The sequence below is a fragment of the Corvus cornix genome, chromosome 3, assembly GCF_000738735.6.
Source record: "Corvus cornix cornix isolate S_Up_H32 chromosome 3, ASM73873v5, whole genome shotgun sequence".
NCBI lineage: Eukaryota > Metazoa > Chordata > Aves > Passeriformes > Corvidae > Corvus > Corvus cornix.
The window spans coordinates 54,920,279-54,935,815 of NC_047056.1; the positions used below are offsets into that span (position 1 = coordinate 54,920,279).

General features: G+C 39.7%; 1 protein-coding gene across 3 annotated transcripts in view; it reads right to left on the reverse strand.

Annotated features, from left to right (window-relative positions):
* The window catches only part of SCAF8 (SR-related CTD associated factor 8), a 153,882-nt gene extending 139,320 nt beyond the window's left edge, over positions 1–14,562 (reverse strand). For all 3 annotated transcript variants that reach the window (XM_039568858.1, XM_039568857.1, XM_039568856.1), the window contains exon 1: positions 14,138–14,562. In XM_039568858.1, coding sequence (XP_039424792.1) covers positions 14,138–14,167 — 30 coding nt within the window. In that variant the 5' untranslated portion in view covers positions 14,168–14,562. The remainder of the gene's footprint in view (positions 1–14,137) is intronic.
* Between the last annotated feature and the right edge of the window lie 975 nt (positions 14,563–15,537).

Below are 15,537 nucleotides of genomic sequence, written 5' to 3' on the forward strand. Positions count from 1 at the left end.
ACAATACAGGAAACTACAAAGTAAAAATGAACATTAATCTTCTCAACCCATTTATAGCTAAAGAAAACACCAGATTAAATTAAGAGTGAATTTGTGTGGGGGGAAGTTGTTTCACTGGTTTTCTGTGTGATGATTCTACACAACCATGTCCTACACACACTGGCATTTTGATAATTGGGTAGGGGACAATCAGTAAACTTTTGATAGAAGTATGCATGCTTATTTAAATGCTGAATATAAATCACAGGAAAAGCTTACAGGGAAGACCTGAATCTGAATGGCACTTCAGGGACAAAATGAGTCCACAAAGATATACTTACTACAAATCCTAATCTGTCTCAATGAAAGTAATTCCCAGGGTCATGTTCTTGCAAAGAATCAGATGACAGCCAAGTGTCCATGTAAGGCACATAACAGCTCATTACACAGACAGCATTGGAAGTCTTAAAGATGATCAAAGTTGTAGTGTTAAAGGTGGATTCTAAGACTATTTCTAAGCCTGTTTTGTTACTGTCTGAATTGTAAAAATAAATGTTGCTCTAAGTTTGAATTGTTTGGTTGTTGTCTCCTTACTCCTCTTCCTTTTCTTTGTGCTAAGGCATGGTAGAAAATTCATTGCTTTCAGATGATGCCACCAGTTCAGAAAAAAACCTAACAGAAACAGCCTTCAACAGAGGATGTTAATGAAAGCTAACATGCAGTTGTTCTTTTAGTGATACTTTGTTTGCAGATTATTTTAGTCACCTGCAAACTACAGTTCAGTGATTCCTGAGACAGCATCAACTGATATTTTCATAAAAATCTCTGAATTCCCTCCATATAGGGAATTCAAATCTATTTATTTTTCCCTACATGTAAACCTTCAGCATGTGCAACATCTTTTAGCAAAAGTGCATAGTTTAATCAAAACCTGTGCAAAGACACTCCCTTTTCTTGATTTGAACCTGTGCTCATTAGTGACACTGGATTTACTTAGCTTCTGCACTGGAAAACAATGATTTGCCCCTTCTGTATCTCCAGTACAACAGATCCCTATACCCTCATCTTCCAGTCACCTCTGTTCTAGCCTGAAAAGAATATTGATATTTAACAATTTCTTATACAGACCTGTTGCATTTCTTTGACTTTTTTGTCCTCTGTAGATACAGTTCTGCCAACATGGTCTTATGAGGTACAAACCAGACAGCACGTGGAGTAAGATAAAATGGTACAGGCAGTATAGTGACTTTCTGTTTCTTTCCTACTAGTTTCCAGGACTCTTAACTGCTATTATGACTACTGCTGATCTTTAAACAGGCATTTCCATTTTAGTTGCAAGATTTTATTAATTAACGTATGATATAATTTCAGTGCCCATAAAGCCAGGGCTGCCTTTGTCATACTCTTTACCAACCTGCACTACCACATTTAACTTTATGAAACTGCAGGCTGCCATCTAACAGTACAGCAACATCCTTTTGCAATCCCTTCAGTACCAACATCCTGCGTAACTTAATACCATCAACAAACTTTTTGCCTCAGAAGACTCCATCATGAAAAAAGACAACAATTTATTTCTATAACTTTTCCCCCATCACCCTTTTTAGCAGTCATCCATCAATGTAAGGATGCACTCTCCATTGCAATTCAACTTCTCAAACTTTTGGGAATGGATCTTTTCAACAATTTTTGGAAATCCAAGTAACACCACCTGATTCTTCCCTGCCCACATGCTTCCTAATTCTCTCAAAGAACTCTCACACATACATTCAAATTATTTTCTTACATAAAAGTCGCAGCAGTTTTTCCTCCTTTCATCATATTCACCTACATAATGTTTTAAACAAAATCAAATTCCTCTACTTACTTCTCATCACCTTCAACCAAGGCACCTTGTGTGTTCTTACATTGGGTAAAAAATCCAAAAAAAGCCTCAAGACTCAGATTTTAGTATCATATCCTAAAACAAGCACTTCTTCCATACCACTCTCACTGATGCACTCAATCAGTATTATCTGGAGATACATGGGAAATTGTCCTCACAGTGATTTTGTATACATTTGTTGGGCAATGGGAAAAGTGCCTTTTCCTCACACACTTCCTTCAGAATTAAGAGGTTCAAGTGCAACAAGCTACATGGATTTCCTACAGAAATGTACATCTATGTATCAGGACCAGGCTAGCAATTAAAGCCAATTATATTCACAATTCTGTATTTTCCTCTATCTGATAAAACAATATAATGATTTGTACAGCAAAAAGTAACAATGGTGAGAGCTAAGACACTACATATAAGGCAATATTCCGGACTACATAAAGGTTAACAGCATTATTAATACTCCTTTTTCCCAATATAATTTTAAATAAACCAAGTCCTATTTCCAAACTTAGGAGAAAAAATACAGGCTTGCTTGAAGATCTTACAAGCCATATGAATTATATGTTGGAACTGGGGGGAAATGTAAAAGATCAGGTATATGCTATACATGAAGCAGAGAATTTCTGCTCTGTATTTTTTTCTTTAACTCTATTAGGAAAAGTGGTCTTTAAGAGAAGACTTACTGAAAAGGAATTTATCTGCGTATTTCAAATTTTCATCATTCAGTAATGTAAACAATAGTTTTATCATTTAAACCATCATTAAAGAAGTACTTAAAGTGAAATCTACTGTAAATACATGTAAAAATCAAAATAGCTGTAGTTTACAAGGCAGTACTACATGATGCTAAGCTACAGCCTAAAGCTTCTCAAGTGAAGACTAGACATCATGCACACGAACTTACATCCCCCAAGGATGGGCAGTCGCTTACAGAGCAAGTTACTACAGATACCCATGGAAGGCAATGGCACACTGCACTACTACAAAGCTCAGCACTCACTTCCAACGTCTTTCAGTGCTCTTATTTAATAGGCAAAAGAGCCAGACAGCTGTTCCTGAACCAAAATTTTGAATAAAAAATAGAAAAAAGTACTAACTTCATTAAAATTAAAAAAGCTTCATAAATAATACATCCTTTCTTTTTATACCTCTGCCATATCCTATAAAGACAAGAAAAGTAGCTAGGAAATAATTTTTCATATGATTTTGCCACTAGAAGGGTTGAAAGCTGTGAACAGCTCTAGTCTCATGTGATACAAAGGAAGAGATATTCACACAGACAAATCTCTGTAACACTGATACAGCAGCTAAAAGAATAAACATTTTGATGCTGATATTCCAGGACTCAGCCCATCTCTTAAGTATGAAATTATGACCAGTGTGAGAGATATCAGTTACAAACCTCTCTACAGAAATATTTTTAAAGTCTTCTCTGGCTGCTACCAGGACATAACACTAAAAAGACATCAAATAATGACACGACACTGACCAGACATCATATATACTAACAAGTATCTGCAATTTCAATACAAAAAAACCCCAAAATAAATATTTAGAAGTCAGCCAAACACATACTATTTTAATAAATTAGGTTAACTTCTTTCATATTTCAATGGCATTAAAATAAATCAAATCCAATTGTTTATACAGAAGTAGTCACTGAATGGCTTACCAAATATTAATAACACCACACTGTAAAGAACAAGAAAAGAGCACTGTCATTTATTGCTTTAAAGCAAAGGACACTTATCAACAAATTTCTATTAGGTACATTTTACACACTCTCCTGAAATTTAATTTCTTGGAAAAGTTGCTCAAATTGCATGCCCTCATCTCTCATTGAGTAGGATTTTAACTTGATGCTGGGTAGGACCTACCTATGAGAACTGTTATTTAAACCCTGTCAGCACTTTGTTATTCTCTGAGCTGCGCATAAAATTAAGTTAAAATATACACCACAGATGTGCATGCAGGATGACCAGAATGACAGATGCTCCTTTCAGCATAAGGTATTTCAATTTGGAGGGAAAAAAAAAAAAATTATATTCTTCCAGTAATCAACCAAGATGAGTTGCCAAAATCCAACATTAAAAAAATATAGAATGAGAGGGCTTCAAAACAACTACCTCAAAACAACCGTTTTCAAAAACAAAGTGCATGACACGTGGTTTTAATTAACTAATTTAAAATAGTAGTCAATTTTCGTGATATCTAAGTGCATATTCCTTCAAAAAAAATTTAAAAGCAACCAAGGACACTCACATGAAAAATTCAGCCCCTCCCTACACATAAGCTATATTATACAACCCTGTTTATGTTTAAAAAGGACATTTAAATATTCATGCCAACTGCTGTACAAGCAACTAAGTGAAGTAAGATGCAAAGGTAATACGGCAGTCCCTCCAGCCCATCACATACCAGCACACCAGAAGTCAGGTGTTACCACCACTGCATTTGTGTACTGCTTCTCTTACTTCTCTAGGCTTAAGGAAACACAATTATGACTTTCAAGTTTACTGAACCCAAACAATTTGAGATGGAATGACAAAATTCTATTTTAGTTTTCATATATTTAAGCCACCAGCCCATTTACAATTTTCTTTAAACCCCCACCATTACTCCTTTCAAAGAGAGCTTCTAAGTTCTCTTGGTACAGTCTGCTTTGTACAAATATGAACATAAAACTGGAATTTAAAGAAACCACCTGGATTTGACTCCAGTCTCCTGAACTCCAAACAACTGCAAAACAAATGCTTACTTCCAGTAGTGTCTAGAACATACTCCACTTGCTCTTAGCCTTTTATAAGTCATAAAATACAATTCCCCTTTTTCTCTTCATAGTAACTTGGGGTGTTTACTGCATGGGAACAAAAAGCTTAGAAAGACCTAAATGGACCAAATGAAATAGGTAAGAGTGAGCACTTTACCAATGCCTGAACTCCCAATAAGAGAAAGGAAGGATTGAACAAGATAAAAGAGTACCACACATGAAAACAAGGAAAATAACAGGAGCATTTCACTTCATGCAATTTTCTCATCTTTCTTGCCATATGGCTAATTTCCATCATTAACATTTTATCATTATTATATAGATAATTCTAGATCACCAAGAGGAAAACTGATCAGCTTCTGTCCCAATGTCAGTCTCCACAGATTTCCAGACGTGAGCTTGGGGGCTGCCCACACTGGCGAAGTACCCTCTGACCTTGTTCCAACGCACTAGTTTGGTAAAGTGTGGCACAACACGGAGTTAAAAGCCTTAGAGAAGTCGAACTACAATCACACCTCTCCAATTCTGAGATATGAAATATAGGAACAGATCTTAAACATTTTGAAAATCAGACTCACACATTTTCTCTGCCAACTGTTTTTAGAGCTCATGACAAGAACTGTCTTGTGTTGATTTCAAAATATCTCTCTGGATGTAGTTTAAAACCCCTGCATTCACAATGAAACTTACTGATTTAAAATTAAAAAAAAAAAATAATCACAGTTTGTATTGGATTGAATTTCTCCAACCAATATATTTGTCATATAAATGGTCTCATTTCCTGTTAAGTGCTTAAGTGCTCCACTCCACTCTTGTGAAAATTAAGAAGCAAGCGGTTACTACTGCATATCTGGTAACCAAGTTATGAAGATCACATGTTACCTGAAGCTATTCCTTTTCATGCGAACCATCTTTGTTTTATTAATATGTGCAGGAGATTTGGTATTCTGAAAGACTTTGATTTGATCAGGTCTTTCCACTGGCTTCCAACAATCTGGTTAATTTATTCTAAGCTCTTTGGACTTACCCTCTGAAAAAGCCAGAAACATTTTAAGTATGGTTATTTCTCTTTCTAAAACTGCAATCACATCAGTAGCAAAATATTAGAATTGCATTTTTATCTATCGTACTAATTTCTATATTATACACTGAGAGCTCCATAAAGTCCTGCCACATGGCCAACATTTTTAAACCAACCATTTTACAGTGAGAGCAATTTACAGTATTTTGCACTTTAGAGAGAAAAGACAAACTATAGAATAACAGTGGTGGAAAGCAAAGAATGCACATAATTAATTCTACTTAAGTTTTTGAAAGTAACTAATAAATGCTGAAGATGGAGAACAAAAAAAAAGTAAGGAACCCTTACCACTCAACTCTAAACTAATTACTTGGAAACACTGAACCCTAGACTGAACCGCACAAAATGACAGATATTCTAAATTACCTTTCCCAAAAATGCATGCTATTTCAATAATAAATTCCAATTCAAATATGTAAGATAGCTATTCACTTCCTTGCATAACGGCAGTGCACCTTGGTCAGCTGTTATAATTTTTTATAAAGCACAATTTCCTTCAATCTTTCAAAACCAATGTTATAAACAGTATCTTATAATAAACAAGCTCAAGGCTACCAAAATAGGTGGCTTCAACCTCTCAGGTGTTGTTACCCTCCACTGTTTTACTGCTCAGCCACTATCCACACAAACCACTCCTCTTTTCAGCTCTGCCACTCCTCTCTGGGGCACTTCTTCTTTCGTGCCTTCATTTTAAATGGGAACCAGAACACTCTCTGCCAACCCTCAAAACCATCAACAGCAAACACATTAACAAAGGTGCCAAGCCTCACCTTCCACACACGTAGTTTAGTAAATGAAACACGCGCATTATATTTCTGGATGTCAAATTATCAGCCACCCACTCATATAACCAAAGACAGGAGAAAAGAACAACCTCATGCAAACAAAAACCTTGCCCAGTAAAACCAGCTATGTAGGCAAACTCTTGCAAAAATAAGTGGAAAGAAAATGGTCAATTGTTGCATATCCGTAGTGGTCACTTTTCTAGAAATGCCAGCTCACTTGCCAAATGCCTAACAGCAGAAGCAGCGGGCTACTACAAGAAATATGCATTTCTGGTAGGGATAAATCTGATGGAGAGAGGGTCACGGTGACAGTGCACTCATTTCGTCTTACTTCTTCCAAATGTTTGCAACTCATTTTAAAGTCTGTTTATAAAAATGTCTCCTCCTGATCATATGGGAAGAACAGGTAAAAATGAGTACTCGTACAGAAGTAGCTGGACATTGTGTTTTTGCCTTAAAGAACATGTACCCTGAAGTGTAGAAGCAGCTCCTGAATAAAGTTAATAAAATTACCTACCTGACTACTGCTGTTGTCAGTGCTCCTGGAGAAATACTGCAGAAAAATAGATCCAAAGAAGTGAAGAAATGGAAGAATAGAAATACACATGCAACTTACAAAAAGTTCAGAAACAGGAACCAGGACCAATATTGTTTTGAACTTTTTTCATTCAAAGCCAAGCTCACTGAAATCTGGATGCACATATGAACAGCCAATTATGCACCACTGTCCCAGGCCACACAATGGAGTTACACCAGTGGTTGCTGAGGCCACGAATGTGGGCTCTTAACCAAGGCTGAAGGAGCCATTCAGGATGAATATTTTGGTGGCTGTCCAGAGGTAAAACGATGAACCAATTTTACAGACAAGAAAATAGAAGACTTCTTCCTAAGTGAAAAAGGATCAATATGAGAGTAATTTAAGTATCTCAGAGTATTTTAAGACCTGCCTTATCAAAAACTTTTGTTCTGAATGGTTTTTTTCCCATAAGAAAGCCATCTGGATTACCAGACACTACTTCTACAACTGCCGCAGGAAAACAAGACTGTTGTTCATAGAATGGTTTGGGTTGGAAGAGAATTTAAAGGTCATCTAGTTCCAACCCCCCTGCTATGGGCAAGGACACCTTCCACCAGCCCAGGTTGCTCTAAGTCCCATTCAACTTGGCCTGGAATGCTTCCAAGGATGGGGCGTGACTAAAATAGTGGCAAACTCAAGTAAGACTTGTTAAGATAATTTCAAGTACTCTGTTAAAGATTGTGGCCCCAGGTATAATCTTGGTAAGCAGGTGACAATCAAAGGATCTAAAGTTACGAGAGTTAAGAAGGGTATTTGTTTAAACTGCAAAATGGCTCACTGCTTTCCAAATGAGTAGCAAATAGGATTGATACTTGTAACTATCCAGTTACAGCTCCAGAGTGTTTGCAGAACCTGGAGATCGACACAACCATTCCAGGCTCACAAGGATCTAATCTAGATCAGTTTAAGAACAAATTGAAAGTCTACGCATCTAAGACTGAAAACCTATCAATGTTTGTCCTATATTCCTTCACTAAAGAAATGAGGTTCTTGAGCAAGACATGCACCAAAATAAAACCAAACCCTAACATTTTGGGCCTTTAACACACACCTGCATGATCATGTCTTTCAAGGCCAGAAGTCAAGGTTCTATGGCTGGTGAAAATCTAAGGTCAGATCAGTCTTTAAAAGTGTGATATTAAAACTGCAAACATTTATTCAGCACACATGGAGACATTTAACCAGGTGAACATCAACTTACTATTTACTGTATCTCGAAGAGAAAAGGACTTCCTTTCCCTATACTCTTTAAAAAAATAGTTGAGAGCCAGCAAAGTTCAACTCTTGCTGGGAAACAACACAGTAAAATACTGACATTTCACTGGTACTACTCCTAATGTCCCTGAGAGCAAACAGGAAACTAACAAATTCTTACATATTTTGTTGCATCTTAAGGGAATTCATATAAATATTCACGGGTTTTTTTCTCTGAGAAACACTACAGGATTATACAGCAAAATAAAATGGAAGACATTTTTCACATCCACCCCAGAGGTTAAGAATGAAAAACAGAAACAACTTTTCAGATGTATGAATGTCCACATGCAGATGCACATATCACTTCTTCTTCTGACAAAAGACAAAAGTAAACCAGAAGCTTGCATCCCAATTTGCTACAATAAAATTTAGAAGTATCAGACTGTAAATGGGATATCAAATAAACAAAAGGAAGAAAGCTTTAAAATTATCACAGCTGCAGAATCCTTCAAATAGCAGAGGATATAAAAGATATTCTTTTTTATGGCTAGTAAAACATAGTGACAGAGAAGAAAAAATAGATACAGGTTTTCTCATTGTCACAGCATAGTCAAAAAAAACCCCTGCAGATGTTTCAGGTGCTTCGGCCAACATGAAACATGCAGCAGAATCCAAGAAAAGTATCTTGACAGGGAGTAGCTTATGTGTCTTTTCACTGTTCCTTAACATAACTGCTACTATCTACTTGCAATCATGAAAGCCCTGGCTGCTCATTTTAAAAAGCATCCCTTTTTCCCCCACTTTCCCCAGCTATTCAGCATCAATCTCTATTTAGCATCTTCATGAGGCATACCATTTAGCTTTTTTTAGTATCAACTGGCATTCTTTCATGAAAAAAGCCGCCCCATTGACTTAGAATATGTTATTTAAATAAAGTAGTTGGAAATAGAATATTTGGTTTAGCCTTCTGTACTTTTATGCACCCATACTCCAATGCTTGGTATTTAAAATGTGGGTCATTTCCAAGGGTCACATTTCTGAAATTGCAGACCACTGAACTGTTCCTCACTGACCCTTAAAACACACCTTCCAAAGAATTGTCATGAAAATGGTGGCCAAGATAAAACGAAGTGCAAATGACGTATAGAGACAACAGCATTACCAGTAAATGATCAGCATCTGCTATGTCCCTACCACTGATCAAATTTCTGAATGACAAGTGAACCCAAAAGTAGCAATAGGCACTTTATATATAATCTTACTTGACTCTTAAAACCATTATGCACACCAAAAGCTCAGTGTACTTTATGATGAACTATGCAAGGACAACCATTTTCATTGTCAGTAACAGATGAACACCAACCTAGCAATGCTGCAGAAGTTTTTATTATGACTCTCACACTGTAGAAGATATTTAGGTAACAAGAGAAAAAGCACAGGAACCCACATCACTTTAAACAAACTGTAATCACTGCCTTAACCTTACAGCACTTTATGTGCATCCTCATCTTTAAACACTTTAAGATGTAGGATATTCCAAGTCTTCACGATGACACTTGGTTTTCTATTCAACTCCCTTGTATATGAAAGTATCAGCACCCAACTGTACAGACAAGAGGAATTGAGCTTTTCATACAAGACACACTCAAGTGAACAAGGCATTTACGAAAAACACATTACTTTCTTGTTCCAGAGTTCCAAGGGACTAGCTTTGCTTTATTCTATTTTACCTTTTTTTAAATATACAATTGTCCTTTTCTCAATTGCCTCTACAATGTCATAATATACTGCCTTGCCTGACAAGTACAAATACAGCTGGAATTTGTAGCACTGGATGCCAACAACTATTGTGCATTGGATTCAACAGTGTAAATTCCAAATCCAGATATGCTATCAAACTCTCCTGAGTAGGTTTTACCCTTACTAACCTTCTAAATGGCTGTAAATCAAAGATGCAAGTACTAGTATCAGCAACTCAAAATGAAAACAATATTCAATGATTTGACCAAAGCATGCATAGCTTAAGCAGGAGATATTTTTGCTTTGTTTCTAAAAAGAATGCAAAACCAAAGATATCAGTAAACACCATGAACAGCAAGACTTGATGAAGCTCATACAAGGAGAGATGTATGCCTGTATGTGAGTAGAGATATTGATAAGCATTAAATTATTAGAAACATTATATTTAATTGAAACAGATCAGTGAATTACTATTGCAGCTTTTTAAAAAAAAAAATCTAAGTCGAATATGCTCTTTTCAAGATTTCTATTATTTAGTTCTTACAGATGCAGTTATAACGGCTACACAAAGCAAACTTCAAATATTCAATTCGTGTTGTATTTAAAAATGAATCTGCGATCTCCGTTCCCCCTAAAATAAATTACAATCCTATGACTATTTATGTGGCTTTAAAATTATTTACATTTATTCTACATAGTAACATAGAAATAAATTTTAAAATAATTAAATGTGTTTCAGAATTAAAACATCCACTGGTCTCCTTTTCCCACACTTCTGTGAACACAATCTTCACATTATAAAGTGAAAAATAATTTAGCTTGCCACTGCAAAAAGGACAAGTATTGCAAGAAAACTGTGGAGTATAGCACCCAAAAGCAACTTCAAGTACAGTAACTGAAAGCAATGTGAGAATGGCCTGCTAGAGTTGATGATGACAGCAGGACTTTAACACTGAGCTGACTATATAACAAAAACTGAATTTTAATTACATACATCTGCAATTAAATCATTGTCATCTGAACACTGGAACTGTGAGGACACACATGCTTGCATCTAGTCCATTTCAATTCCTCTTTAACCAAATACATTTTACAGAACATATAGAGAATTTGAAACACTTCAGACATTTTCCTCTGTCAAGACCTGTTCTTGAATCTGATTCTGTGCTTTACTGAAAAAACTCAGGGCCTGAACTGAGGCCTGGTGGAAAATGACTCTGCAGCGGTAAGTCTTCATGGTGCCAACTGTAGCAAATCATAAACTCTGTGCTACAAAACATTGCAAATTACCTTAGCACTATACTAAGTCAGTTGTATATTATTCCAATTTTCATCTGCCAAGCAGTTTTAATCAATTAGGAAAACGTCATGAAACCAATACTGAGCATATTGTATTTAGGAGCTTGATTATTTCTCAGCTTTAAATTTACCTTTCCCAAGACTTTAAATGTTAGGGCTAATTTTATATATACAACTAGGTACAGCACAGACAATGATACGTATCATCACTAGACATTGAACAGATTTCTGCAATAGCCACCATTATTTCCAGTAGTTACTGTTCAAATAAACTTGAAATTCTTCTTTCTAATCAAATTAGTGACGAGCCTATTTTAAGTACTTCAATCCTGACTGCCATATAGGATAGTTACAATACAAGATACTGCTCAGCTCACATACACTTTTGGAGTAAGCTATACTCCCTAGATGGACAGCTGCCTTTATTTTAGCTTCACTGCAGAATCCAAACACAACTCCTTCCTTTAAAAAAAAACCACCCAAACAAAAAAAAAATCAACCCCAGAAGTACCCAACCTGCAGACTTAAGTGTTTAAATGTATTGGAATGTTCTTTCTAAAGCGTCATCTGGTTTTCACCAGTAAGTTACATAAACTGTTGTAAAATTATTAACTGAATGCAAACTGCATAAAAGAAAGTATGGTAAAAGTTTTAATACTATTTAGTCTGTCCCATCTGCTGCTAAACTTAATTTACATGTATTTCAAGCCAAAAAACTCTAAAACAGAATTCAGACATTGGTTCTGGAGCTTAACATGACCTTAAACATAATATAAACAAAGAACAGGATTTTACAAGTGAAGTACCAATATTTTCTAAGTTAATCAAAACCATTTAGGAACAGCAATGTATAGACTCATACACTTTAGCTAATTTAAATATTTAGTGATCATTTCACAGTTTAAGTTGCAAGGTGTGGACAGGTAAGTTCAACCTGAGACAATGACGGAAAGGTAAATTAAAGTCAAGTTCTGCACTGGGTACAGAGGTGTTAAGAGTGGCTAGTGATGACACTTGGGATTCCTTAACTGTAGCAAGTCTTGTACCATTTACTTCCAGGATCAGGGGTTTGTTTAGTCACGGCATCTTTAGAACCTTCCCATCACGGTAGCCCAGCATTCAAATACAAACACAGGTTATTATAGATACTGTCTATTTATAGCACAGCAGATAAGCTGGTCAAAATGACACTGTCAGATATTCTGCATTTTCTTTCCCAACAACCTACTGTCTACCATTTTTTAAGCATTTAGAAAACTTAAGGCATAATCTAAAGCTCTCCTCTCCAGCACAGTTGCCACCTTAAGTCTCAGACTTAAGTGCTAAGCAAGTCAGTCAGAAGCTGTTTTTCAACACGAAGAGGAAGACTTCTGCTCCTACTGATAGGTAACAGAAAGAAAATGTTCTGAACAACTTAAGATCTTCTGTTCTTGTGACCAGATTCTTCCTTTTCCCCACATAACAATATAGTACATACACCAAACAAATAATAAAATACGAATAAAAGTTTATAGTATTTATTTTTCTTCTAGTGGCCACAATGTGCTTTCTTCTGCTTCAGAAGTCAAATCGCATAAAGCGCAACACCTAGAACTGTACATCAGTAAGGGCTGTACAACTGCTCCTGAGTTACCGGAGAGTACCTGCTCATTTTGAAAACCTATCTTACCGTGCTTGTAGAAACAACAACATGGTTGCCATACTGTTCCACCACAGGTCAAATGAAACCATATTACTTAAAATCATTAAAACCGTACTACATCCCTGCTGGGGCTAGCAAGAGGGCAGCTCGGAGCTTCAGCATGCGAGCAGTCCGTATAAGTATACACTGTAACCAGAGCTGATACTTTCTAAGGTCAACAGAAGTTAAAATCCACTTTGCAAGATGTAGGACTCGGTAAGAAAAATATGTACTTGTTTTTCTTGCTCGTACATTAACTTCAAAATATAAATGACACAAACTCTCACAATGAGAGCAACAAAGCAGAGTCGCCACAAGAACCATCTTGCAATAAAATAAACATTAACTCTCGGCACAAAAGAGAAGGCAGGTGCCGTATGAACACACTTCAGCCTATGTGTATGTATGTGTTCTTGGATGCCATAGCCCACTCTCTTCACAATGCTTCAGTGCAGCATCTGAGCTCTGTGCAGCATGTAGGGAATGTCTGCTTCCATCCTGACCACTGCGAATATACTACTCTCAAACAGGGAGACAAACCTCCGGCGCCTTTGTATTCCCTTCCCGAGATTTAAAGCTTAGCTGCACGAGGTGTTGAAGTGCGCGCTGGCGGGGTTCGGATACACAGGTAATTAGCCAGGAGGAAGGGGGTGCCAGGAGAGACGAGGGAAGGCCACAGTCCCCGTGCCCAGCGAGTCTGGAACCCCCCTGCCGCCCAGCGCAGCCTCCTCGGCCGCTGCGTGAAGTTGGCCGGGCATCACCCGCCCCACCGTAGGCCAGGCGCAAGGAAGAGACCTCTTTCTCCTCCTCTTCCTCGGCCTCCTCACGCGTTCTCCTCTTCCCCCAGCACGCCGCCAGATCTATTCTTCCCCTTCAGCCGCCCCCAGCCTCAAGGCGGAAGGAGCTGGGGGGAGGGGGACGTCTCCATTACCCTCTCCACCCTCCCGCTTCCCAGGGACGGCGACAACGGCCCTTTCCCGCCCGACGCGGAGGGGGGAGCCCCGGACCGGCCTGCGGCAGAGCTCCCTCACCACCGCGACCCCCAATTCCCGCAGCCTCCCCGCTGCGAGGAGGGGGCAGGGAAGGCGCCGGGGCCCCGCCCGCTCCCCGGCCCCGAAGAGGGGAGGCCGCCGGGAAGGGGTTACACACCTCGCTGTTAAAGGCTTTCACAGCCTCCATGTCGCGGCGGAGGCGGGAGCCGGGCGGCTTCTCTCCGCTGATGGCGGCCGGGCCGGGCTGGGCCGGGCGGGGGCAAGTCTCGGTCCGTGCGTGCGTGCGCTCCTCGCTCAGGGGCCGCCCGGCCTCCTCTCCATGGCGGGTGGCGCAGGGGGCGGGCTTGGGGGACGCGGGCCCCGCTCGTTTCCGTCTCCTCCTCGCCCCTCTTCCCGCCCGGCGGCGCCGGCGTTCCCTTCCCTCCCTCCTTCCCTCCCTCCCGCGCTGGGCTCCGGGCGGCCGCGCCGGCAGGAGATGGAGGAACAACGCGCGGCGGCTGCGGCGCGGGCGCCAATATGGCGGACACGCGGGGGCTCCTCGCAGCGCAGCGCCGGAGCGGCGCAGGCGGCTACAGCGCCGCCTGGCGGGCAGCTCCCGCACCCCCGCCCGCGCCTCACGGGCGCTGCCGGGATGGCGGCGCGTCCGCCCCGCCCGCTCTGCTCCTCCCCTTTTCCCTGCTCCCCCTCCTGAAACCGGCGGGAAGGAAGGGGTTACGGGAGCGAGGTGTTAAACCTCGTCACAGGGGGCAAATCCAGGAGTTCTTGGGACACCGTTTTCGCCATTTCCGGGTCCCCGAACCATTCGCCTCCTCACGCCCCGTCTCCCCCCAACAAGGCGCCGGCGAAACCGGGAACGGCATGCTGGCTTGAAAAAAAGCAACGGGAAAAATAACCAGCGGGACGTAGGAGGGAAAAAAAAAATCGTAATTAGATAAGCCCAAAAGCAATCAGTATAATTTATCAAGAGGAAAGGAGAAAACCCACACAATCGTTATGCAAATCAATCACAAACCCCAGTGCACTTACTACATGAATGTTATATCGACACCAAAAAGTCTCCAAACCCAGCACCAGGCATTAAGGCATTTCTGTTTGACTACCCAGGGTGTATAGCCAGGTTAAGTTTCAGATAGGGTGCACTTCCCCACGCCCCCACCACCATGCCAGACCGGCAGAGCACCTGCCTCTCCCTGAAGCACAAACACCCTGCTTAGCTGAGAAATCCCAGCAGGAGCAGCTCTATCAAACAGGAGACCTTGCTTCCAGGGCATAGATTTTTTGTTCCCTCAAAACACAAAGTCACCACATGACTCACCTTTGACAGGAAGAGCCTCAAGGAGCTCAGAAGCACTGAAGATGAAACCTTAGGTTTGTCTTCAGCAGCTGCTTTCCCCCACTTGGTTATGTTCTTTCAGGTCTACTGACACAGTAGAGATATGACAGCTCCCATCTGAATTGCATTTCATAATTTTCCAGTCACAACTTTAGGTCATGCTCTGGATCTATCCTGCTCTCACAAACGACCCTCAGACCAGAGCCACAAAGGCTCTTCATAGA